Genomic DNA, 26,949 nt, shown 5'->3' with positions numbered 1-26,949 from the left:
CGAACACGGCAGCAACAACGGCAACACCAGCAACAAAAGGCAAAAGTCAGTGTCTGCTGCTGGTCAGTGCCAAAAAAAAAAAAAAAAATGTAAAAAAAGAGAAGAAGCAGCCACAACAAAAACAAAAGGGCCAAAAGCGCCAGCTGCTCCACATGAGAGACACACTGCAGACAATGGTGATGGAGCACAAGCTGGCGTTGGCGCTGGAGCAGGAGAATCCGCTGGCGGGGATGGGCGGGCCTGGCCAGAGCAGCCTTTGCGGTTAACAATAGCACGCCCCTGGCCATAGTTCGGGTGCTTTTTGCGGTTCCTGCAGCTGCGGCCACCTTTTTCGGGGCCGCAGGATCTAGAGCTCTCCCCGGAGAATAAACTCAATTTATTATTGCCACTAGACAGACAGTCGAACGAACACACAGAGGGTGAGAAAAAAGGGAATTGGCATTTTAAAGCTTTAACAAATTAAATTAAACCAACGGAAAATTGTTGATTGCCCGACTTGGGCCGCCTTCGTTTTGGCCATAAATTGTTTGGCCTTCTTCTTATTTGCTCGACCGGCCATTTTGTCCATTTTATTTGTTCGCTTTTCCATTTTGCCATTTTATTTTATCTACAGCACTGCCAAAGCGTGTGCGGAGGCAAAAAGGCAGCAATTTTCCAATTGAATAATTGTCACTGGCAAGTTTTCACTTTTGTCGGCGGAGCTAGCCGAGCGGGAGGACATCGGAGGACCGACCGTGTCTGTGGCCATTCAATGGCTCAACAGTTTGCCAGTGTTTCCAGTGTTTGCCTTTGCCAGCTTTTTCCTGCTTGTTTCCTCTAGCTTTTCCCCCTGACCATCTCTCTCTCTTACCTCAACTCTGGGCCTGCTCTGTTTTAACAGCAATTTTCTTGTCTATTTTCAGGATGATTTGCCGGGCCAGGCTCTGCTGGATGTCGTCTTTGCCAGGCTCAATTTAATCGAGACCTCATACTTCGGCATACGCTACATAGACGAGGAGAACCAGACGGTAAGTGTGTGTTCTTGGCCAGGCACAGCTCCTTTTGGCTCCCTGTACCCCCTTCCTTCGGGCCAACATATTGGTTTTTGAAATTCATTTTCGTTTTCATTGAGATCCACTCAGGCGCGTCGTCGAGCGCTGAAAACTGAAACAAAAAAAAGAGTAGCAAGCCCCACCAGGACTGCAGGAACTCTTTGAGTCTCCTTGCCTGCGGGGCAAATTGCATAATGATTTCGCTTTCATTGGCCCCGGCTGGGTAGTGTCCTTCATTGAAATTCACTCAGGCTTTAGTGTGTGGAAAGTCCTCACCTGTTTTTGTCTCGATTATAGCTTTATTTTCCCTCATTTTACCCGAACAGCATTGGCTGGATCCTGCCTCACGGATATCCCGACAACTGAAGCCCAAATCGGATCCTTATGACTTGTACTTTGGCGTGAAGTTCTATGCCGCCGATCCTTGCAAGCTGCTGGAGGAGATAACCAGGTGAGCAATGTTGAAAATAAAATCAAATACTTTAAGAATTTAAGTTTCAAATATAAATGTCTTTTAGCTCTCCAAAATTTATTGTTTTCGCTTAACGTATCATTATTCCCAATTGAACCTGTTTAAGTTATGAATAATTTAATTTGCTAGAGACCAACTTTTGGCCTTACCATAAATTAAATTTGGCAAATTTAATTTGTTAATTGAGGCATACACACAGACGCATAATTATAATGCAATAAACAACAAATGAAGCGAAACGAAACGCACGAGTGGAGGACTCTGAACCCTGAACTCCGCCTGCCCACTCAACTAATGGATAATGCATTGGGCAATTAATGCATTTATGCTGCCCGCACATCAAGCAAAATGAATTAAAATGGCGCAAAAAAATGTTGCCAAAGGCCAGCAGCACATCCACACCGAAGGCAGTAGTAGTTGGTGTGCAAAATGTGAAATGCAAAATTGAAAATGCAATGCCAAATGTCGCAAATGGGAAAGGCAAACGTAAACGTTTATGTCCCGGTTAGCCGTGTCAAGGGAAATAAGCGGAATTGGGAGACGGGGTTCGGGTTATGACCATGGCCCTGAAAGCCATCGCATCGTCACGTCATCGCTCTCTCTCGGCTCCGCTCGATGATGCGATGCAATGGTGTCTGGGGGCGATTGTGGCATTTATCAAGCATTTGGTGTGTGCAAATATTTGCGCTTTATACGACGACACGTTCGCCATAATCATCATCGCCAGGCGATGGAGCTGGGCTCGGAGGCACTGCAAGTGGAAGTGGATTTGGACCAACCGTTGGCCAAACATCATCAAAATCCATGCCAACTGCCGCTGCACTCTGAGAAATTATTGATCTTGGATTGGAATTATTAAAATTTTTATTATAAATTCTTCAAGATTTATGATAAATATATTTTACTTTATGTATATATATGTATATATTCAGTTAAAATGAAGTTTGGTCATGCAAAAAAAATTATTTTACTACCAATTGAAATACATTTAAATTTATAAAGCTTGCTAAAGAGTTTACTTACAATTAGATAATTGGGAGACTGAAATGATGTCTCATTAGGCTCATTAGGAGTTTGAAATTATAACAAGAATTCTATATTTTTCAAGCTTCAGGGAAATGTCCTAAATTCTGGCATAGCTACAACTAAAAATCTAAACCCAGTTCAAATTCCCTTAAAATTTCTGCAAGTGTTTTCCCGATGCTGCGCTAATATTAGCGCATATAAATGCATCGAAATGCACTCGCAGCCAAGTGGAAGTGGGCGGCTGATGAGTGGCAGGGTCGGGTGAGGGCGTGGCAATGCAATTGGAGCTGCATTATTGGAAGTGCACTAAGGCCAAAGAATATCGTGTTATTTTAGCTATACAAAGTCTGCGGCATACAATAAACGGCAATTGACTTTGGACAGGACAAAGTTGAAAATTCCCATGAATAACAGGGGGGAAGAGAGAGATTTTCCAGCCAGACGACAGACGGCGATATTCAAACACACACCCCCACACACACACCCCCACTGGTACAACCAAAAAGGATTAAGCCAAACAGCCGGCAACTTGAAGTTGGGCCTGCAAATAATTGTGAAATATGATGCCAGGCCTCGTCCACCGTTTATTTGTTTCGTTTCATGATTTCGATGTTACGCCCAAAGTCAACAAGTCGTCGCCTGGTGTTTGTCCTGGCCAAACATCAAAAAGGATCAACTAATTTTATGCCCAGATTTGTTTGCCAACTTGTTAACTGCTTCCTGTCCTTGTCGTTGTAGTGTTGTTGCTATGTTATGTTGTGTTGACTAATGAAATTTGTCGTTTTCAGGTATCAACTTTTTCTCCAAGTCAAACAGGACGTTCTGCAGGGACGACTGCCAGTGGCCTTCGAGTTGGCCGCCGAGCTGGGCGCCTTTGTGGTGCAATGTGAGTAATAAAATTCTAGGGAGTTTACAAAACACAAGTCACAGAAACTTGCCCTGGAAGTGAATACAAATTGAATGTCAAGATTGGGTGTCACAGAAAACATTTATTTTGTTAATTGAAAAGCATTAAAATTTTTGGAAATATTTCTAGAGGAGAATATTAAGTTAATAAACTACAGTACATATTTTTTTAAGTTTTCATCTTACTTAAACTTTGTTACTAGGATATTTTAAATTTTTATTCTGAATTCTCAACCTTGTTAAACATTTATAGTTAAAATTTTCAAATAATTTTGTGACAATAAATCCCTTTTATATATAAAATATTTTGTTAATAACCCCAGTTTTTAACCTTTTTAATTAATCTCTTCCCAGCCGAACTGGGTGACTACGATCAGCGACGCCACTCGAAGGGCTATGTGTCCGAGTTCCGGCTGCTGCCCAACCAGAGCAATGAGCTGGAGACCCGCGTCTCGGAGCTACACCAGCAGCTCAAGGGGATGTCGCCCTCGAGCGCCGAGCTAAACTATCTGGACAAAGTCAAATGGCACGACATGTACGGCGTCGATTTGCATCCCGTTCTGGTGAGTTATAAGCCAATGTGGCGTCCACACATGACCCAAAACCACAGCCCGGGTTGGGATGGTTCACCAGACAGCAACCCGGGGCTTCGACGTTCAGTCAGCCGCATAAAAGGGGTCAGAGGGAAATGCAAAGTTTAATTTCATTTCATGGCAAATATTATAAATCATTTGCTCTCCCATTTCTAGAGTCCCCCGGGAGGGGGAGTTCGGTGTATGATTACCCCGAAAAACCCCCAGTCTCGGGTGTCTCAGAACACCCCTTCTTCTATGCTTTTGTGCTGCGTAAGTTGGCACTTCATTTGCATTTTTTATTGCCCTTTACTTTGATATCAAACCTCAATAAATCACCAGCTGTGTTTGTATACAGAGAATGTGTGGGAAGGGGGAACCCCAACCCCAACCCCAGCACGAACCCCAACTCCACATGGCTGCGGTATGTGGCATGATGTAGCCTTTCACCCCCTTTCACTGACGCGTCGCCGCCCTTGTGTTTGTTTATAGACACAAATCATTGACTATCGCGGCGCCAACTCGGTCTTTTATATGCTTTCCCGGCTTTCCCTCTTTGCCGCTTACCGGGCTTTTCCGCTTCTCTTTTTTTTTAATTTAATTAACAGCTAAAATTACATTTATTTCGGCTTGGCTTTCGGCATTTTCTGGGCCGTGTGTTAGTAGGAACGAGGTAGCCATAAAAATGCCGCCTGCTGCTAATGGGCGAAAACTTTCTTCCTTGTTAACACATTTTTTGGCAATGGCCAAAAGGAAACTTTTTCGCCTGCCCGCCGCCTTTTGTTTGCCAAAGTTTCGCGCGTTCTCATACCCATTTTTCTCTCTCTCTATTTCTCCCGCAGGGCGAGGACAGTGTGGAGTACTTCCTGGGCCTGACTCCTAGCGGGATTGTCGTCCTGCGCAACAAGACGACGGTGGCTCATTACTATTGGCCGCGCATTGCCAAAGTTTATTATAAAGGACGCTATTTTATGCTCAGGATAAGCGATAAAAATGTAAATTCTCAACGCACCCAGCGACAATGGAAGCTATGGAAGCTGGTAACTGGTAACCGACAACTGGGAACGCGTAACGACAATGGCCACTGTGACGATGTGGCTCTAGATCCAGATCCTTCGTCCCAGCCATAAATTTGTTTGCCGACAAGTGCTTTTTACAATTTGCAGTTCGTTCCGCGAGTGAATGGTCGAAAGTTAGCAGTAAAGGGTAGTAAAGCTATAAGAGAAGTCGAATGGGGATTACCTATTAAATTATTTTTCTGGAATTCTATGAAATACTTCAGGAGACAGGATTTAATATCCTAGAAATATTTTATATTGAAATAATGTTTTGCTTCCTCATTATTAATATCATTCCTTTAAGGTTTTAAAGTAATATCCGAAGTAAAATTCTATAAATATATTACACACTTATTTTTCGACTTTTAAAATTCTATAAAAATTTATTTTTTAGTCAGAAAAACTAGTCCAACAACAAAGGAATAATACTCTCTAGGGTATCACATCTTCCCCAGCTTCCCCTCATTTTTTAAGGGCTTTCAATTTCTTATTCGCGTTTTGCAGTGTCGCCAATTTTTTTGTGCGCTCCTTATGGTGACAACTTTTGACTGTCAGCGGCATCAAGTGGCGCCAGGAGCGGAGGAGGTCGCCAGAGCTGGAGCTAGAGCCTCGTTAGACAACAAGTAGCTAGCTGGTGTCTGATAGGAGATAGAAGAGGAGTCGCTCCTGCTGCCAAAACTTGCACACTTTCGGGTGTTAACGCTTTGATAATCAAAAAAGTTTCCCAGCCAGTTGACGCACACAAAAGGCGAAACTTTAACATTTTCCTTCGACTTGATTTTCCCTCGACATTATCTTGCTGTCTTTTTTTTTTTTTGGGCAGCACTTTACACTTTGTAAGCCAACTTCTGCCGAGGCATTCATTCACTCAATTTGCCTCCAGAGCAGGGAGGAGGCCAGCCTTTGTCGGCATCCCGTCCGGAGTTACCAGTTCCCATTTCCCATTCTCCTACCATCGTGACTTGACTTTTGCGCTTATCAACCATTTGCGATTACAAATCCCGCTCTTGTAGAACGAACTCAGCACCTACGGATTCGAGACGCCGCGCAAGTCCGCCTGCAAGCACCTGTGGCGCTGCTGCGTCGAGCACCATGCGTTCTTTAGGCAGGTGCGAGTGGCACCTTTGCCCAGCTCGCAGTCGCATGCCACCGATCTGTTTCAGCTGGGATCGCGTTTCAGGCACAGGTGAGTGTACAAAAAATATAGCAATAATTTTATTTACACTTTACAGAATGGAATATGTTTAAACTTAATTTTATGTTTTAAATTTTGCAAGAATTCTTAGTGAATATATTAAGTAAACAGCGGAATGTTTCAGTAAGAATTTTAAATACATTTTTCCAAGTGCAGCCTGGCCTGACCACTGCCGGAAGTCATACGCTGTGGGTGCAGTCGTGCGCCCCGCCCATCAGATGAAGTTGTAAAATCCCAAAAAAGCATAACTTCCTACACTTCGGGCCAGGGGCACTCTTGGCCGCCTCATTTACTGGCCAAGCCAAGCCCGAAACTGCAGCCAATTAAGACGTAACGAATTTCAATGGGCGGTCACTCGAGTTCATTCCCTCTTGCCCCAAAATGCACCTCATGTGATTAGCTCATTAAGGGGCAGCTCAAGTGGCTTTCGTGGCCGAAGGATAAGGATTAGGGCTGGCCAAGGGCCAAAAGAGCAGGTTCTCAGGGGGAATAGATGCGGCAGTTGCTGGGGTCTTCCAATGACTAATTAAGGTGGCGAACAGATATTACTCTTTTATAGAAGATTAATTAATAATAATGAGAACGGGCTTAAGAGTAACTACAAAATTAATAAGAGTCTTCATTTTTGCAGCCAACAATTCAATAGCTTATTTTTAATAGGTTTAATATTACATTTTACTAATTAAAATTAACTCAAAAAGTCAATTAATTACACACCTTGAATCTTAGTATTTAGAGAAAGTGAAAATTGCTTTGAAAAGTTAGTGAAACAGTCCATAAATGTCTATAATTTTACATAATTCAGGACTTAATCAAGGCCAAAGCAACCAAGCTCGCATGTCAGCTCCTCGAGTTTCCCGCAGATCCAATTAGAAGCCATCTCCCTGGCCAAACAGAAGCAGTCTCAATCCCAGGCCCAACTGCATCGTATCCGTCCAGCGGGCATAGATCAAGTTTACGCCATCGCCTGCATGGCCAACTAATTGGAAGTCCAATAAAAATGTCGGATCTGCCGGCTCGCAACATGAGGAAGTGTTAGGTGGGGATCCGGACTGAGACTGGGGACTGACTGGCAGGCCTGAAGGCCAGCGGGCAGTCGGCCAAAAAGCAACTCGAGTGCAAAGCCCACTAATGACTTTCTGCGAAATGCGGCTCTAAGCTGGAGCAGGCCCACCAAATGCAAGCAATTGTGCATGACGAATGTGGCAGGGGATTGGCCCAGGACTAGGGACAGGACCAGGCCGGCACAAGAAAGGAGACACCTCCTCCCGATGCTCCTGGTGCTCCATGTTTATGACTGACATTTGCGGTGACTGCGGCTGACCATTTAGTTGCTGCGGTAAACTTTCTTGCTCCCAGCTTGGCCAAATGGAGTTCACGTGGCCAACCGTAACTCAGTGAAACTATTAACTTGGCCTAGGGGAGGGAAAGGCCCCGGCATTTCTATTCCTGCCGCTGCTCTGCTTATGTCAGTCGAAAAAAAAAATAGTTTTTTAGGGGCGTCGGCTCATTTTATGACCGGGAGCCCAAGTTCAGAACGTTTTTAATTTGTGAAACAAATGAAAGTTTGCCCGGTTTTTATTTTATTCCGCCAGTGTTTTACAACCTTTTTATGGTTCACTGTTCATTATTAGCCTAGCGTCTTCTATGATTCCTTCTCTCGCTGTTCGCTTTCCTCTCCGTTTTTTCGTTTTTCTTGTATTTTCCTTTTTATTTTTCTTTTCCACATTTCCCCACTTTGGTTGTTAATATTTTTGGACGCCTTTATGCCTACTTTTATGTTGCCCACTCGCATGTGTCTGCCCGCCCCCCGCCACCAACCGCCCCCCCAGTCGTCCGGACAAGTCCACGGAGAAGGATGCACTGGCCGCCGGACGCTCCCCGCCCGCCTTCACCCGCACGCCCTCCAAGCGCCAGCCCAGGCGCGTGATTGATGACTTTTTTAACAGCAACGGCAACGGAATCGGGAATGGGAATGGGAACGGGAATGTAGGCGGCGGAACCGCCAACGGAGGAGCAGCAGGTGGAGGAGGCATCCACATGGGCAACAGGCCGCTGCCGCAGCCCGGACTGGGCACCATCTCCAAGTGAGTACTCCAAATGCCCATCATTTGTTTTCATTCCGTGCACAAAAGTTTTGATTTACCCATCCGTCGCCCATGTGTGTATGTACAAGAGCGTAGACGCCTCCCTTCCTTGTATACCCTAGTAGGTCTTGAGGGGTGTTTACATTTTTACTTGGCATAAGTTATTCTTGGGAGCCTTTTTTTAAAAGTTATATGGTTTTATTATAAATGGTCAAAAACAATTGAAAGGATATCTGAACAATTCTAATTTAAAAATACAATAAATTTTTCCTAATAATTTAATGAAACATTTAACTAACAATGCTTTATTAATTTATAATCATATTTGACTAAGTTCGATATATCAAACAGAATATCGATTTATCGTATGTGTATCGATTTACATATCGAACTTTGCGTCAATATCTATAAAATAATCACATCGATATTTTCTAACATCCATTTTAAGTAAAAAACTGGCAAATGAAAGTTTGCCCATAACTTAAAGTTGAATATAAATATATTTATTTTTTAAATTGATCATTAAAATATTTTAAATTTAAAAAATATCTTGGAACAATCTGATTTAGCAAGTTAATTTCCATGACCAATAACTTCAAAAGTATAAAGGGTATAACATATACGACTTTCCAAAGCCAGCTTCCTAACTTCTTCCTTTTTTTTTCATATGCTTCACCCATTTATATATACGGCAGCTGCTTCCTTTGACGTAGTTGTCCTTTTTGGGCCACTTTCTCCTTTTTTTTTGCGCTTTGGCTTGTCCGCCAGTTGCTTTTTAGTAATCATTTTTGGGAGCTGGCGCGCCGGAAGAGCTCTCATGTGGCTCGTTGGAGGGCTTTCCTTTGATCTGTTTTTAATTTTCAAACATATTTTTGGGATGCTATTGCTATTTGAGTTGAATCGCCGGGTTCAATTTGAAAGGAATGCAGTCCGAAGCACTTCATCATTCCCCGCGCCAGGGCGATCCGGTCCGTTTGCGTTTGACAGGACAAGAGCTCCTCCTTAGCTGGCATTGTCCTGGCTCAAGTGCCCTCGGGTTGCTGTTTCGAATTCGTGTTCAAAATCCATTTAGTTGCCATTTCGAAGGCAGTTACATTGTCTAGACGCAACATTTATTAAATGTTTTATGGTTGCGAACATCAAATTATATAGACAAATAAAAAGTCAGCCATTAGTTGTTTGGTCGGCGGAAATGCCGAAATGTTGTGGAAATGCTCCTTGAGGAGAAAAGTTGAGTCATGCAAGGAGATTTATAGCTGCTAGCTCCGAGTTTCTAGGGGTGTGTGAGTGCTGCCAGGGAGACGATCCTAAGAAGCACACTCGAATTAGACAATTACCAGGGACAATTTCCAGCTGATGGCTGTCGGTGTAAGTGTTGCCCACCATCCGTGCATAAATTACACGCTCAGGCGAGGCTCTAAATAAGGTAATAGAAGCCACAGCCAATCCCGCGTAATCGCTGGATTTCTAGGCGGATCGCGATCGGGTTCTGGTTTGGGTTTGGGATCGGGATGAGCAAATAGCCCGCGTCATTTATCATTTGCAAACAAAGAGAAGCCAGCCCAAACATCAGGCAGCCGGACAGGCCAATCAAGCGGCCCCCACACCGCAGCTTCCAGATCCACAGATGCCCAGATCACAGATCACAGCTCGCAGCAGCAGCAGCAGCAGCAGCATCAGCATCATCCCAGGCGCGATCAGACGAGCGGGAGCATAAATCACTAGGCACGCCTGGGCACGTTCTGGATGTGGAGTCGGTGCTGGACAGAGACTCAGAGCTGGAGCGACGACTCCTGAGAGTACGAAATGATTGCCCGCTGATTGCCAGTGCGGCAATTACTCAATTTTACACACGCGCATTATTTGTCTGTGTCGATCTGGGATCGCTCCGCTCCGCCTCGGACAGCCTAAATGGCCTCCGATGCCGCGGACTTTAATCAACGTTTATGTTAAACAATTTAAATTTATGGCAAAATAATGCGAGACTGATTCGCTGATCTCCCTCTCTATCTGTCTCTAGCAACTACGACAGCCCCTACCGCTCCACCTACAGCATTCCCACCAGCCTGGGAATCCGGCCCTGCCACCAGCAGCAGCAGCAGCAGCAGAACAACAACTCCAGCAGCTACAACAACAACAGCGGAAGCAACCTCCAGACCCCCGACTCGCCCAGGAGCACGAGAAGCGCCCCCTGGCCCCGGTCCCAGCAGAGATCCCTCTTCGGCCACAACCCGTCGAGTCCGCGCTCCGTGAGATCGGTCAGCACGGCGGGCGGCGGACTGCACCATCACCACAGTCACCACAGCCATGGCCATGGCACTAGCCATCATCCGCACCAGCATCATCATCATCAGTCCTCCTCCTCGGCGGCGGCCAATGGCTCCTCGTCGCACCACCATCGCCAGCAGCGGGCCAGCTCCTCGTCCGCGTCGCACCAGCAGCAGCGGTATCGCTCCAGCTCCGTAGAGAGTCACTCCTCCAATGACTCGAGATCGACAAGAAGGTGAGATTACAGTCATATATTACTTTACCTTAGCAACAAATAAAAGAAAACTTAGCTTAGCTTAACAAATAAAATGCAATGTTTAAGACAGACTTAATAATAAAATAAAGTAGAAATACATATTTCTCTATTATCTCTCACATAAAACAATTCATTACCTTCTGTGAGCTTAGAAAATTATATAAGAATTAACTAGTAAGCAAACATTTAACGTCAAACCAATAGTATTATTTTTATTGATAGTCCATAGTTACATCAGAGGGTCAAACTCCGATTAAAGTCCAACACGAAACTATCTTGGGAATACTGGAAAGCAGATAAAAATTACGCGTGTGCCTTTTTTATCAAAATTGATGGATTAAAGAATTTACAAAAGAGCATTCACCACACATCAACTGTTAAATAGTTTTGATAGGGCGCCTTGGGGGAGTTAAGATAGAGTCAAACAGTCTACTAGATGCGACTTTTTAAGACCCTCTAATTCGACATCCTCTTTTAAATGCTGAAATGAAATTTCTAAATTATCTTATCAAAGGAGATTTAATTTTTGATGAATATGGAAATTCCCAATTTTACTGCGTTTCAAATTGAGTCATGAATCTTATCAGGAAATATCTTTATAAATTCCCATAGTGCCCTCAAAATTAGCATATTTGTGTTATCTGAAACGATATAAGATAGCCAAGATGTCAAATATTAAGACATATCAATAAATATTTAATATATAGAAAATCTTATCGAAAATTATGTTTGTTCTTGAGAATTCTCAAGGTTAAGCAAATTATACGTCATGCTATATTTTTATATGCTTTAGATAATATCTTCTACTTAAATATTATAATATAATACTTACTAATTCATTTGGAATTTCTCCTTAAGTTGTATTTTTGCTAATCATAATTTCTCGAAATATTTTTTCAGACACAAGCACCGTCATCGTCGCACCTCCGACAATGAAAGTGAGCTCTCCAGAGGATCGGGGCGCTCTGGCAGATCAGGACGTTCGCATCATCGCAAACACCGAAGATCGAACAGGCATCGACGCGACTCCGCTGGAGGTTCCGACCATGACAGCACCCGGGGACGCAGTTATTCCGGCCATCGCAGCTCCTCGATGCGCAGCGGCAGTGCCGAGCTGATTGACTCCACTTCCCAGTGGCGGGAAGTGCAGCGTCGCCAGGCGGAAGCCAGCCTGGGACAGAGCTCTGTCCAGCAGGCGGCGGTATCCAAGAGCAGCATGGTGGCCCGTAGCCTGCATAGTAACGATAGCCACTCGGACACGCACTCGCACCACAAGTCGCGAAGACATCGCAAGAATAAGTGAGTTTCATGGAAATATTAAAGAGTTATAATTAAATAAAAATTATTATTAAATATAACATTAATTTTAGTCATTAGGTAAAGCAAGTAAACTAAAATTTAACTTTGTAATTAATGAAATTTTCACAGATCTCCTTCGGAGTCTCGCAGTCGCATGTGGAACAGCGAGCTAGCCAAGCATCTGCAATTCGATTTGGTGGACACCGAGGGCATGTCGGAGCAGCAGCTACGCGAGATTCCCTATACCGTGGTGGAGACCACCTCAAAACGGTCCAACTCCAACCTGAAGATCCACAAGAGCAACAGCAAGAGCAGTGTGGGGGCCAAGAGCACGGGCTCCGGCAACACCATCACCAATGGCAGTGGTTCCGGCAATACGGGACAGGCTAGGAATCGCGTGGATCGCATTAGAGGGTAAGTTACAGCTTCTATATTACATTTTATTGAACCTAAAATTACTTATTTAAAGCTACAAGCTATTAATATTAATTTAAGCAGCTTTTTAAGCCTCGAAATATTATTTCTTGTTCGCATAATATTTGTAGACTTTACTATCAAAGCTCGCATCCGCACGAAGGCAACGGTGGAGGCGTGGGCAATGGAGGTCATGCACCCAAGAATGGATCCATAAGGTCGGCCAGCACAATATCATCGAGGGAGTGTGAAAGGAATAATGGTTTAGTTAGGTAAATATATATAGTATATATTTTTCCTGAAGTTATTTACCCTGTAAGGGTAATTATTTGCTTGCAGAATGATGTCCAGCATGAGCATGGGTGACTTTATCTCACCCACTGGCTCAAATCTGAGTCCTCTGGAGAATTCCGCCCTGAGAGTTTCCCATGAGCATACAGATTCGGGCCTTGGAGCAGATCAGGATTATGCCTACTCCTCGGAAAGGTAAGTTTTCTTTACATTTTCAAATATAAAACTAACAAAAAATCTTTTAAATAGTATATAAATATTTTTAAATTAAATTTTCCCATCTATTTTCACACCTTTTTCCCCCTCACAGATCCAGCGACAGCACTCGTTATGGCACCAACAAGTCCTCGGGCGCCTCCAGCGGATCGCACCGCAAGTCGGTGGGCAGCGGAGGAGGCGGTAATGGAGGCGGCAACGGAAACGGAAACGGCGGTGGCTACAACAGCCTCATGCAGCAGACCGTGAGTAACCAGCAGCAGCAGCAGCAGCGCTCGCTGTTCGCCCAGCAGCAGCGCCAGCAGCAGCAACAGAAGAGCCACTATAAATACGCCACCTCCTCGCCATCCACGTCCACATCCACTAACCCCGCGGGCCTGGCGCCCGTGCACAATCCCCCTAGTGCCAACGCCAGTCCCAATCCCAACACTAGCGCTACTAATCCCCGCCTGCTCGCCTACACAACCTTCGAGAACAACCAGTACAAGTTCAGTTTGAACAACGCCCTGGCTAGGAGCTCGAAGGGCGTGCTGGGTGGAGCCGGTGGCAGCAGCAGCAATCTCACCGGGAATATGGTAACAAGTGGTGGTGGTGGTACAGCTCCCGGAACAGGTGGTGGTGCTTTCAGTCGTCAGCGCAGCTTCGTGGATTGGCCCAGCAATCCGGCGTCGCCCTACTACTACCAGGGTCCCTCCACTCAGGTGGCGGGGGTCAAGAGGCGAGACGCCAAGTCGGACATCGGGGTGCCCACGCGGCGGCTCTCCGGCCAGAGTGTGACCAAGACGCAGTTGCTCTCGGGCGGTGGCAATGCTCAGCTGGCCAATGCCGGCTGCTATCCGTTACACTACGCCAGCAGCAGTGTCTCGGGAGCGGGCTACAATCGTCAGCGGATGGGCGGGGCGGGTTCCATGCAGCCCGCCAAGTCGGACCTCTTTCTGTCCTACATCCATGGCGGGGAGTACGAGCGGCCGTACATCTACAACTACAAGATGCCGCAGATGCCGGGCGGTGGAGGAGGGGGTCTTGGTTCGGGAACGGGTTCCCCTAAGCATCCCACGGCCTATCACATCTCTGGCTCCCAGACCGCAGATCCGCCGCCACCGCCAGCACCGCTATATGGCGGCACGGCGCCCGCCAACGATGTCATGTACTATCAGTTCGACAAAGGAGCCGCCGCGCCATCTTCGTCCACGTCCGCGTCGGCGTCTGCGCCCGCGCCCATTGTCCAGCAGCCGCGTCAGTCGGGCGGTCCATTAGTGTATCTGCAGCATGGCCAGAATGCGTCCACGTCGAGTGTCAACGCGGTGCAGCAAACTGTGAGTACGACCCGCGGTCCGCATGTGAGGTGAAAACCTGTCGCATGTCTTCATGTCTCGATGTCTCCATGTCTCGCTGTCCCAGCGATGTCTCTAGTTGATGTTGATGTTGATTTTGATTTTGATGTGGCTGTGTCCCCTGTGTCTCCTTGGTACTTCTTCCTTCTGCAACTTGTTTTCCCATTGTGTTCTGTGTGCCCGCATGTCTGCTACCAGTACCTGTATGTTGCTTCTGTGTTCGCTCCTTAATTGAATCCGTATTTCACGTATATCACTATCGCAGCCGAGCCAAGCACTTAGCTCACTGTACACAGCGAACGGTTTCGCGTCCTGCATGCCGTATACTTGATTTTCCTATTCGTTTTTTTTCTTTTTTCTTTTCTATGTTTTTCAGTTTTTGTATTTCTAAAGAGATATGTGTATGAGTATGTGTTTGCCTTCGTATTTGTACAAGTGTAATAAGTAACTAAAGCTTTTATGTTGATTATTTGGAAAGACTCACTGTAAACAAGGGAAAGGGAGTGGGTCAACAGTGATGACGGGAATGAATTATATATTAAATGGTATACAAAAATTTAAATAAGTTAAATTAGATTAATTTATAACATAAATGTGTCTAAAACATTGGTATTCTATAAAATATATATTAAAGAATGTTTAGTTTTTGATGATAAATCATAAAATGGCCAAAGCCTCTTCGAAATTTCAGAAGATGTAAACAAAAATCTTCAAATAAATATCCAATATTCAGTGTTTAGTCCAACTAAACCTAATTTTTGTAATTATATATATTTAAGCTTGTATTTTAAAATATTTTTTCTAGGTCAAGTCACACTTTTTACTCTCTAAATAATTCTAAAAACAAATCTCTCTATAAAAGAAAGACAACTTAACAGCACTGTCATGCCACTGTCTGGTGTCCTCATACCCTACAATCCGAAATTCTTATCTCACACACTCCCTCTCAAGAGGACTTGAGTGTGTGTTTTTTAAGCTTATCAAAAGGCTACGTCTACGTCTAGGTCTGCACAGACGAGCGTAAAGTTGCCGCTATCTCAGTTGCGGGTTACTGGGAAATTTAATTAACTTAAATTTAAGGCGTGGGAAAGCCACTCGAGGGAGTCTCTGGCATTCATTCGGATTCCCTTGGAATAGTTGAGCGAATCTTTGGCAATAAACATATTCCCATATACCGGGAACTTTTGCCAAACTCAAAAGTATGCTATGCTAGAACTCTTGAGTGCAAAAGTTTGCCCAATTTCACGCATGCCTAATTAACAACTGAAATATTCCAACTAATTTCTGTTTGGAGCACAAATAAATTACCCAAAAATAAAAGGCCATAAAGACCCAGTTCAAGACAAAAGGCAAAGCTAGGGGAGAGAGAGAATAAATAATAAGCAACTATTTGCGCTACATTATCCAAGTTTATATAACAGACAGGACCAGGACGAGGTCCTCGTCCCTCCTAGGACTGCCCAAGCAAATAATTTCAACTAAAGTTGATGGCACGAATTTCGCCGCTACCAAAGCACAAATACTTACAATTCTAAAATAAATTCTGTGCCAGCTTCCATCCCGGGTCACACACACGCATGTGTGTGTGCGAAAATACTTACACCACACGCATATGTGTGTGTGTGTGTGTGGCCCAAATGGCCTCGGGAGCCAGCCAGAGAGTACATAGAAACATTTTCGAAATGTTTGGCATAATTTTGCTATAAAATAAATTTTGCAAAATTGTTTTTCCTAAGCCGGGAAGCAGCTTAGCGAGGAGCGAGGGCCAAGACAACGACCAGGACAACGACAGCCTCGGCTTCGGCTACGGCCACGGCAACAACTTCAGCAGAAATGGCAGCAAAAGCAACGACATCAGCAAGGACATCAAATAAAACAAGCAAATCAAAAATTATGACAGCACAGCAAGGGGCAAGGCAAGTCGAAGGAACATGCCGAACACGGCATCCTGGGACAGGCAATAGGTCCACTTAAAAAAAAAAGGACAGATACAAGATAGTTTTTAACAAAATTAATTTAATTTATAGGCAATTTTGGGGCTTTTTGTGAAGAATATTTCACTTAAAAGAAGTTCTGAGAAACTTTCTAAAAGAATTTTTAAGTTTAAAGGAAATATTAAAAATTCACAGGCTATATTTTCATTTTGAAAATGTCTAGAAAATTGTTGAAAAATTTTGTTTGTCAATTTATTCACAAAACAAAAGATTTAAGGATAGAAACTCTATAAACAAAATTAAATTTTTAGTTTCAAGAGGAAGGGCCAGTCTGGGATATCCTTTATCTCTATATTAAGTCTCAAAGCTGGTAAAAACTTTACAAAAAACCCTGACCATTAACCTTAAGCATTTTCTCAGAGTGCCTGAGAATATGGGATCGGGGACACCATCTTGGCCAGGCCAAAAGTGGCAAAGTGCGCAGCCAGCGGCCAAGAGACAAACGCCAATGCTGACAACCCTCAAACGGTGGGCGGAGGTCCGTGGGTGTGGCATGTCCTTGCCTCTCCCCCCAAAAAAGCAGTTAAGTCAATAAATTTACTGATTTAATGTGGCAAAAGTTTCGATTGTTGTTGTCTCTGTTGCCATTTGTGCTGTGTGTTGTTTCAAGGGTTAGCACTGCCCGGCGGCGAAGGACTCTACACAGACCAGGTCCAGTAACAGGGTTCGTCCTCGTGTAAAACGCCTGCAGTTGTTATTATATCCATTGTCCTTCCGACTGTTTTGTGTTATAGCCGCCTGGGGGGAACACCCACACACACACACCACACTTGGCCAAATCCTAACAAATGCTAGATTAACACAATTGGTAAGCAATAAAGGCAACAAACTTATAGGGCTTTAAGCGATGTACTTATTGGCAGTAAGCTGTTGGGTAATTCGCAAACAGCATTTCAATTTAAGGAATTCGATTTGAAATCTCCTCAAATTAACAAATTTCCCATTGATTTCACATTAATCCCCTTAGCAAAGGTTAAAGGTTTAAGGGCTTGTCATAATATTATGACAGCCTTGGTCAACACCATGCAATTTTAAATTTAGAAAACAATGCCCCGGGAAAACAATGACCGCAGCTGAATTTTCCATAACTCGCAGAGGTCATAAAAAATGCGAAATTGCCAATTGATTTATTGGCATAAAACACATTTTTTCACCATCAAATAGTGCGGAAAATGTAAAAAGCGCTCAACAAAGGGTGAACTTTAAACAAATACTCCTTTATTTGCGCTGCATCCGTGTATGATTTAATTATTCATCATGTCGGCAATTGAAAAGTACTAGACTAGAGCGGAAGGGGGCGGCGGCCCAGCCACGCCCACTCACATCCTTCTTTTTTTTACGACTCTAAACGCCCCTTTGTCTTTTGACCTGCGGGCGGCATATGTCGCTTTTCCGCCATATTTTTATGCATTTTTATTTAAAATGTTTTATGCATATCGAGGGGGAGAGTTTGGAGTGGGGAAAATGTGCGGAAAATGGGGTGGAAAAAAGCGTTGTCTGTTGAAAATAAAACTGAGATAACTAAACAGATCGCGTGGTAGTGGTAGGTTGCAGGGTAATAATTATCCTTGATGGTGACAGTCACTAGTCGAGGTCCCTGACATTGGATGCCTGTCCTTTTTGCCTTGAACCCGCGTGTTAATGAACGGGGCGTTTGACACACGGCCACATTTATGCCAGACAATTTGATGCATTAGCGTGTGTGAGTATCTGTGTGTGTGTTAGCCATGGGCGTGTTTGCCCAATTAACACACACACACACACACACGCATAGATACAGGGGCAAGACAAGGGGCACGCCCATGAGCGGGGGCCAAGAAAATTAATTAAATTCCTCTCTGGCTTCGACTAACGTTCGCCAAGTTTGTTTATGCAATCTTGTACGTGTTTCCATTAGGCTACAATTCAAAGTTCATTATTGAATGGAAATGGGCATGTCTCGGGCCCACACAAGAGGCATAAAAGATAAACTTCTCTTTTACGGCAACAAATACGATTTTCAAGTTGAATGCAATTTTAATTAATAGAAAATCAAACAAACTTGTGAGGCCCAGACGGTTCCAGATCCAAATTTATATATACATTTATATACAAAACAAACTTGTGCTCGGCAAACTTGTGCCATAGTTGGCTACAAAAAGCATAAGCCGCCAGCACACACAAAGGCCTTGAGCTTAAGTGAGTGAAGGATGCCAACGACTACCTCTTCGAGTGTGTTTGTGCACCTTTCTGATTTCATTTACAAATGAATCCCGCCACTGGCCGGCAGCCATCTTACCCCACTTCCGGTCCCCGTCTTTGAGTGCCCTCTGTGTGTTTGTGTGTGTGTGTGTTGACTTTTGGCAAAGAACTCGCCATCATAAAGGCATCAAATGTGCTACAAACGAACGTGTCTTGGGCCAAATTGAATGAGCTTTTAAGTGTATTGAGATCGAGAGACAGAGCCAAGTCGTATTCAATGCGATTAGTTACCGCACATGTCTGCCACTTGAATGGCTTAATGCTTGGCTTAAATGCAAATCGAGGTGAGCTTTTATTTATTAGAGATTTTTAAATGATTGAGGCTTAAGGAAATGTAGGGGGATTATCGAGGAAAAATAAAATGTATGTGGGTTTATCGGGGGAAAAAGGGTTTCCTTAAATTTGAAATTAAAAATAGTGTGTTTTTATAATAAATAGACCTTTTTTAGTTTTATATTAGCTGATAGAGGCTTACTAATAATAATTAGAGGAAAACTGTTAAGTTTTACTTAAAATCGAAACAGTTTAAGGTACCAGAACTATTCCTTTTGATTCCTTTGAACTTTAAATTAAACATACATATTAATATCATTATTAGTACAAGAAAATGCAAAATATGATGATATAATAATATTAAAAGTATTATTCGCTATAAAAACCTATTTTATTTTATTTATAGTGAGAGAAAAACCTTATTACCTCTAGTAGAAGCAATAAAAATCAATTTAAAAAGTAATAATCAAGTAATTTAACTTAAAACCTGAACATTTTATTAATACAAGTTATTTACATATTTTTCAATTATTGTTTTCAACAGCTTACCTCATATTAAAAATACCAGTAGTTCTTGAAGCCACTCCAACTCTGAAACGCACTTTTATGAGTAGTTTGTGAATCAAATTCCAAATGAGGAAACTAGTTGTTTTCCAACAACTTGAACTGCCTTTTTTTGTTGCTGGGGGGTTTTTAAAGGGGCCACCAAACCAAGTTAACTAACCCAGGGAATAACAGGGAAAGGCTAGCCACGGTGCAATCAGCAGGAGACCGCAGGGCGCATTCGAGGGGGAACATACCTGTAAACCACCCTGACTCCCTGTGTAACCCCCCTTAGCTCCCCCTATAACCCACCCCAGCCCACTTTAACCCACCTGTGTGCGCGGTTTGATTCCATTGGTCAGCTGTTTGGCCGCGGGCCACGGTGAACGCAATCAGGCGGACTTTTGTTACCATTACCATTAGCATTGGCATTTGCCATTGTTGATTCTGGCTATTGCAATTGTTTTTGTTGTTATTTCTCTCAGCCTTTCACTGTATGTAATTAAAATTGTGCAACGCGAAAGTTGCGCCCCGTGGCAACAATGGGCCTTCGCCCCTCTATTGCAATTTGTGTAAATTAATTAAAATACCATCGAAGCATATTTGGTTGATTTTGTCAATATTTTGCCAAATTGTAATATTATTTACCTATTGAAATTGTGGATAAACAGCATGACATTCGTTCGTATCGCATGTATCTGAATGCCTAATTCGCAGTTGTTTGTGTTTTGTGCCTAGTCATATATATATATCTGTTATGTTAAATTAGTAATAACAATATTGTGATAAACAACTATATAGACTCGTAAGTGCATGCCCGGTTGTGCTAAAATTAATAAGCAATAGTGTCTGATTAGAGCCCCCTACCGCCTGCAAGAAAGCTAAACCTTGTTTGTATTTTCAAACCACTCCAAAAACCGAACCAACCCCCCGAAACCGAAACCGATACTGTATCCCTAACCCCTGAACCGAAATCGAAATTGGATGGGACAGACGGCGCACTCGTCGTCGCACTCCTGCAGTGAGGAGGACGAGGCCATGCTCGTCCTGGAGGCCATGCAACAGGATGCCCAGATGACCAACGACGAGACCGAAGATACCGACGACGAGGCAGCCGAGGCCGAGGACATGTTCGATGCGGATGCCCCACTGATGTCGCCCACCGGAAGTCACAATAGCACCAACAACAACAGCTCCGTCGGCAACTGTATTAACAACAACAATAGGCAATCGACGTCATCGACAACGGGCAATATTAATTTCGATAATTGCAATGCGAATGTCTACGGCGGTCAGCAGATGGCGAAACAACTGGGGCCAATTACCTCGGCCGGCCAAACGTTAAATTGTCCCAATGCCAATGCCAACCCGCATCCGCATCAGAATCCAAATACCAGTAGCCACCACACCACCAATAGTCACTCCAATAGCCAAACAAAAGCCATAGCCACCTCCAATGCGAATGCGAATGAACACCCCACCACCCCCACAACCGCAGCAGCTGCAACATCAACTGGCACCGCAGCGGCAGCAGTAGCAGCAGCCACTGCAGCAACGAACTCCAATCTGCAACAAAATCAAAACATTTCCTCCAGCTTAGAGATAATCCTATCGCCAATTATCCAAAGTAGTCGACGGTAAGTTTTATATTTTCAGTTTGTTTTCGGTTCCGTTTGTTCGAGTACCGCTTGAAATGTAGGTACAACTGTGCTACCTGTTTCCGTTTCCGTTTCAGTTGCAAGTTACTTGTTACTTGTTACTGTTTTCTGTTCTACGTTTTTTTTTGTAGCTAACAAAGAAATAATACCGATACCGATACAACCTTTGACCTGCATGATAGCAAGGAATAAACAACAGAAGTGACTTTGTCCCCTCTTAGTTGGAAATTGCAATTTTTTTCTGTTCCCAGTTTGGATTGAAGTCGAGCCTGAATGGCACATTGTGTCTGTGTGTGTGTATATATCCACTTTTGTTCTGGATAATGTTGAAGTTTTAGCTTTGAGATGTTACGTTAGACCCAGATAGAAATGTTAAGAGCAGATGGACAATACAGCCTTTGTTTTAAAGTCTTGTTAAACATTGTTGAAATCCTTTTACGAAGAACATCAAAGTGTATTGTGGTTTATTTTAAATGAGAACTAAACTAGAAATTCTGAAGAGAAGAAATCCCCATAAACAAAACAGTGTCAGCGTAGCATTTTCTTAAGTTATTAGGATTTTAATAGATTTCTTTAATTTATTATAAAAAAGAAAAAATATTCTTATGACTTTTAATAATTTATAATTTAAAAAATCCAACAGAACTCCAATTTCAATTAAATTAAGTCCTTAGCAAGTGATTATGACCCGGAGGATACCTTTTGTCTTTGTGACCCCATTTTCCCCGTGGAACATTAAATTTTATTGAACATCTCGGAAAATTTAAAAAATCCACCCTCAATCCTCAACCCAAGACAATGAAAAGATACAGGGGAATACCCGAAACATCTCCTTTAAGTGTGCGAAAACAAAACGGAACGAAAACATTATAAATTATGTATTAATGTGCCCGTTAGGCCTACGCAACGCGGGTAAGGCAACGCCCCCGTTGGGCTTTTGGCCTCCTCACCCAACCCATCAGCCAGCCAGGCAGCCAGCTGCCAATTTTCAATTGCCTTTAGGGTTTGGTGGGAGGGGAGGGAGGCGACAACGATAACAATCGAGTGAAGGAAGCTCGGAACAATGGCTGGGCCAACATTCATTTTCATTTCAATTTCACTTGCTTCTTGCTTTCGTTCTGGATTTACATTTGATTTGACTGCGCTGCTGCGTGAGCCGTTTGTTTTGCTTTTCCCTCCGATTTCCCGATTTTCCTTCGACGTCTTCGACGTTTTTACGCTTGGCAAGGCAACAAAAACGCACAAATATTTATGTAAGCCGACCCGAGCTGAGGCAGTGGGGGTGAATTTTACCAGGAAATTCGACAGCCTATTTACAAATGAATAGGTTAATGTCATTGGGGCGGATTCTGTTCTGTTCTGCCGCGTTGTTTACGAGCCAAACTTGGTCCAAATTGACTTTAAACATGTCAATTTAATTCGGGGGAACCCATGAAACAGCCAGAAATGTCCGCTGGATCTCTCTGTTTGCCTCATTAACGCACACCCAGAAAGTATGCTATGGCGTTGAAAAAAATTACTCATACGCCGCATTGCACGCAGCCATTGAAGCAACAAAATGACAATTTCACAACAAATTAACTACCCAGCCAGGCGAGCAGACAGACCAACATTCATTCCATACATACACACGGAATGTGTGTGATAAACCCGGCAGGCGAGCTGGGAATTGCAAGTAAATGACCTTCAAACTCGATAAGCGAAAACAAAACAAGCGAAAGTGCTAAAAATATACATAATTTTCAGCACACGAAGACAAAAGGCCTCCCCACAAACCAACACACACATTGAGGGAAAATATGATAGGACACAAAACACTCCCTTACACACACACACACACAGAAACATTAAAATATACGAGGCTAGGAAAAAGCGAGCCGGGTAAATGATACTTCTGCCGGCTCGATGCCCCGATGCCAATGTCCCTGTGCCTCCTCCGACCCGCACATAAATACAAATTTCAACAAAACAACAGGCCACAAAACAAAAATAAACCCACAAAAAAATAAGCGATGAAAGCAAAAAGGCGCAATGTTGGTAACAACGACATCCATGAGAAAGAAAAAATAACAACAAAAAAATACAACCAGGCTAGGCAAACATTTCATATCGTAGAAATACTTTGGAGCCAAATAAACAAAATTTTGTAGAAGCGAACAAAAAATATCAAACAGTTGAAAGGGAAAATGGTAGCCTCTAGGGGATTCCAACCTTTGGTTACTCTTTACTTTAATTAAGTTAAATATGTATATTGGACAATACGAACAAAGTGGAAAGTTTCTCAAAGGAATAAAGTTAGTGAAGAATGAAGAATAAACCATAAAAATGAGTCCTTTCTTATTTATAAATCTAAACAAAAATTCTTTAAGTATTTTACCTCTGATATAGATAATTTTAATTCTATAGCCTAGAAAACATTTTAAATTGAAACTATTAACTGTCTTTTGTGTATATTTCTTGAAAAATCGCTTTACTTTCTTGAAGGGTACCTACATCCTAACCCTAATCCTATGCATCGCACAACCCTATCTCTGAATAGAGTATTCCCACAAAGGGTCGACCTTGGCACAGCAACGACAGCTCTTGTTTTTCCGTCCCCGATATGTCCCTCTTCCCTTCTCCACGCCGAAAACCCCTTAACCCCTGGCTTTCGGCCATTTGGAGCCCATCGCGACTTGTGGCTGTGGGTTTTCCAACACGCCATCGAGGAAAGCGGCGGCAACAACAAAGGCGAAATGGCAAAAACTTTACGCATTTTTGTCACAGAAAGAAAATAGAAAACGGGGTGGGAAAAAAGGGAAAGCCAGGGGGACGGAGCAGGGAGGAGGAAAAGTGCTGAAAATGTTGAAAGTGCCCGAGTGGCAATCGTAAATTTGACGCACATTTTTTCCGGAGGGGGAGAGATAAGCTTATGAATGGCTATATAAAAACTCACCCCCACCCAGGGTACATTTTGGATTTCTTTTTTGGTTTATGATTAAATTAAGTAATTATTTGTGCTACGGCGCCAACTGGAATGATAAAAAGTATTCAATTTGTGGCAGCCGGAGGCGATAAAGCTGGATTTACTGCGGCCATAAACTGTGGCGAGCGGCACTTAAACTATACTTTTTTGTACATTAATTTTTGTTCGAATTGAAAAGCACAATATAACGTATACGCACCGTAGTCGCTAGAAAAAACTAACAAGCCCCCCTGACTCAGACTTACTTATACTCTCCACACGACACACACTTAACACGCACAACGCACACTCACTCACCCAGGGAGTGGAAAACCTAAATGCGAAAATCGAATCAACAGCAAGGCAACTTTTTCTAACAAATGCAAATATTTTCTCTCTCTTCTCTCCCCTTTCTCCACTGCAAACCGCATTTCTTTTCATGGAACTGCAACGAACTACTGCAAATACTGCAACTGCAACTGCAACTGCCACTGCAAAACAACAACAATGCGAACTACAGAGCGCAATTGTAAGCGAAATGAGCACAGAATTGTGAGAATTAGCTAAATTTAATTTGCAATAGCCAAAGCCCCCCGACCACGCCCATGCAGTAACAGCTGGCGGCACAGCCTGCCCCTCCAACCCGCCGCCCACAGCCTTCTGCAAACTTTGGCTGCAGCAGCAGCAACAGCAGCAGCAACACTCGCAGCAACAGCAGCAGCAGCAACAGCAACAGCAGCAGCAGCTCTACGAACAAGAGCAGGCTTGGCTCTAGAAAAGAATAAACAACATGTAAGTGGAAAGTTAAATGGAAACTACATGCGGGCCCTGGCAGAAAAGTATGCTATGGAAAGCAGCAGCCACACACGAGCAGCAACATCAACAAGCAGAGCTGAGCAACAATAAACAACATTTAAAAGCCGGCGGGGCCAAAGTTGAGCTAAAAGTTTCGCATTGCGTTGCGGGTTTGCAAATTAAATGCACATTATGCCAACATGTAAATAGATAATGTAGCGAGCCTCTCTCTCTCTGTGTATATATACTTTAGTTCCGGGGTATTTTTCGAGTTCGAGAAACTTAATCAGCTAAGCAAAAAACCAGAAACGAGAAGTTAGCTTAAGACGCGAATAATCAAAAGCCAAAAAAGCAAATGTATCTCACAGATAAACAACAGCAATTGGGGGGGCCGGGCTCCGGCTCTGGGCCAGAGCATAAAAGCAAAAATAAATTGTGCGTTAATGATAAGCGGCGCACATTTCAGCGGCATAAAATTTATTAAAATATGCGCACAAGCCAGACACTGCCAAGGAAGCGAAGACTTGGGCCCGGCCCCCCGAAAAAGTAGGCAGCACAAACATATTTATGCTCGCCAGGCACACGCACACACAAGGACACGCAGATACGCAGATACACAGATACAAGGAAATCGTTAGCGATAAATATAAAATTTTATTGTTGTGCTTGTATCCTGCATATCTGCCATAGCCGTCGTGTGTGTGTGTGTGTTTGTGGGCCTGGAAGTAAATTAAATATACGTTTTTATTAACTACTAAGAACCAATTTGATACGCATTTAAATAATGCCTCTTACACAAGAGCACACAGAATTATGTAAAATTTAATTTTACTGCCAGCAGCAGCAGCAGCAGCAGCAACGAGAAAAGCCAAATAAATGTAATAGCCTACATATGTATGTAATTTAAATAAAATATACTCTAATATGCAAAACTATTTGTCTGTAGCCCCGAAAACTACTTACTTACTTATGCCAACAACGTCCAACAATTTCAATAATATTTGTGTAAGCCTAGTTAAACAGCCACGCAAGCGGAGAACCTTTGACCATATATATTTTAAGCCCTATTTAGCTTAGTTTAATCATTTGCAAGTATTTTAAGTCCGTCCGTTTGTGGTCCTTCCTTCCTCTTGAATTATGTAAATATCGAATTACCGGGCAGTCCCCAGTCCCCCTCTCCTCACTCTTGCTCTCTTTTAGCGACTTCAATCAGAGTCAAAGGAAATATAATATTACTCAACGATTTTGTGTGTGTTTGAAACGAATACGGAATGCATATGAAATATTATCGATTAAAAACACTTATACAATCTTATGCAAATTGGTGTAAACGAAGGGGAAACCTAAATATATACGATTAATGTCTCTAACAAGATTTTACAATGAGTGTGTCACTTTTATATAAATATATATCTAATATATACAATAAAATTACGAGTAATAAAAAATAAACAGCGAGCGACATTTTATACAAAAAAAAAATACAAGCATTCACAAAGCGCGTTTTTATTCCATTTGACTTGGCTATCTAAAGTGGGGTCGCCGCTATCTGGGGCCAAATAAGAAGGAATGCCACCCTCCGGGCCACTTGAGCCGGAGCGAAACAGTAAAAAGCATAACACAGCAGCAGCCAAGTCCCCGCCAGATAAGCCAGCCCGTGGACAGGACGGCCAAGTCAGCGCTCGGGCCAAGTTAAGTCAAGTTAGGGCGAATGCCCGGTGATAAGCAGCCAAGATGCCAGAAGACAAAGGCGCAACTTTCAAGGCGGCGACAATGCCAGGGGTTCGGGTTTGAGTTCGAGGTCCGAGAAATTAGCCAAGTTACTGGCAGCACAAAGGAATGCCCCTCACGAATTATGAATGGCCTGGCCTTGCCTTGCCTTGCCTTGCCTTGCATAAGCTCAGCTCAAGTGTCCCTGGTAACAAAGAGGGCCAAAAGCAATCTCAACTAGCTGAGCTAAGGAATCAGTTTCCACTACAGCGAATAAACTGAGAACTACAACCGGTCCTTATAAATTATGAGTGTGCCAGCTTTTAAATACCAAGTTTCCGTTTTTGACAGCAACACTAGTAAGTA

General features: G+C 43.3%; 1 protein-coding gene across 8 annotated transcripts in view; it reads left to right on the top strand.

Moving 5' to 3' along the window:
• LOC108086031 (band 4.1-like protein 4) overlaps nt 1–26,317 on the top strand; it is a 64,889-nt gene extending 38,572 nt beyond the window's left edge. For 3 of the 8 annotated variants that reach the window (XM_070287408.1, XM_070287409.1, XM_070287410.1), the window contains exons 3-17: nt 903–1,007; nt 1,358–1,482; nt 3,318–3,415; nt 3,790–3,998; nt 4,850–5,002; nt 6,079–6,251; nt 8,093–8,347; nt 10,368–10,850; nt 11,772–12,170; nt 12,300–12,584; nt 12,716–12,856; nt 12,924–13,070; nt 13,186–14,407; nt 20,470–21,113; nt 24,599–24,800. In XM_070287408.1, coding sequence (XP_070143509.1) covers nt 903–1,007; nt 1,358–1,482; nt 3,318–3,415; nt 3,790–3,998; nt 4,850–5,002; nt 6,079–6,251; nt 8,093–8,347; nt 10,368–10,850; nt 11,772–12,170; nt 12,300–12,584; nt 12,716–12,856; nt 12,924–13,070; nt 13,186–14,407; nt 20,470–21,113; nt 24,599–24,611 — 4,452 coding nt within the window. In that variant the 3' untranslated portion in view covers nt 24,612–24,800. Of the gene's footprint in view, nt 1–902; nt 1,008–1,357; nt 1,483–3,317; nt 3,416–3,789; nt 3,999–4,849; nt 5,003–6,078; nt 6,252–8,092; nt 8,348–10,367; nt 10,851–11,771; nt 12,171–12,299; nt 12,585–12,715; nt 12,857–12,923; nt 13,071–13,185; nt 14,408–20,469; nt 21,118–24,598 lie in introns of those variants that run through there. The other 5 variants (XM_017182848.3, XM_070287411.1, XM_070287412.1 and 2 more) reach the window with 5 other exon arrangements.
• Nucleotides 26,318–26,949: the final 632 nt, after the last annotated feature.

This window comes from Drosophila kikkawai, chromosome 3R, assembly GCF_030179895.1.
Source record: "Drosophila kikkawai strain 14028-0561.14 chromosome 3R, DkikHiC1v2, whole genome shotgun sequence".
Classification (NCBI taxonomy): Eukaryota; Metazoa; Arthropoda; class Insecta; order Diptera; family Drosophilidae; genus Drosophila; species Drosophila kikkawai.
The sequence above is the reverse complement of the archived record's forward strand: the minus strand, read 5'-3'. Positions and strand labels throughout refer to the sequence as shown.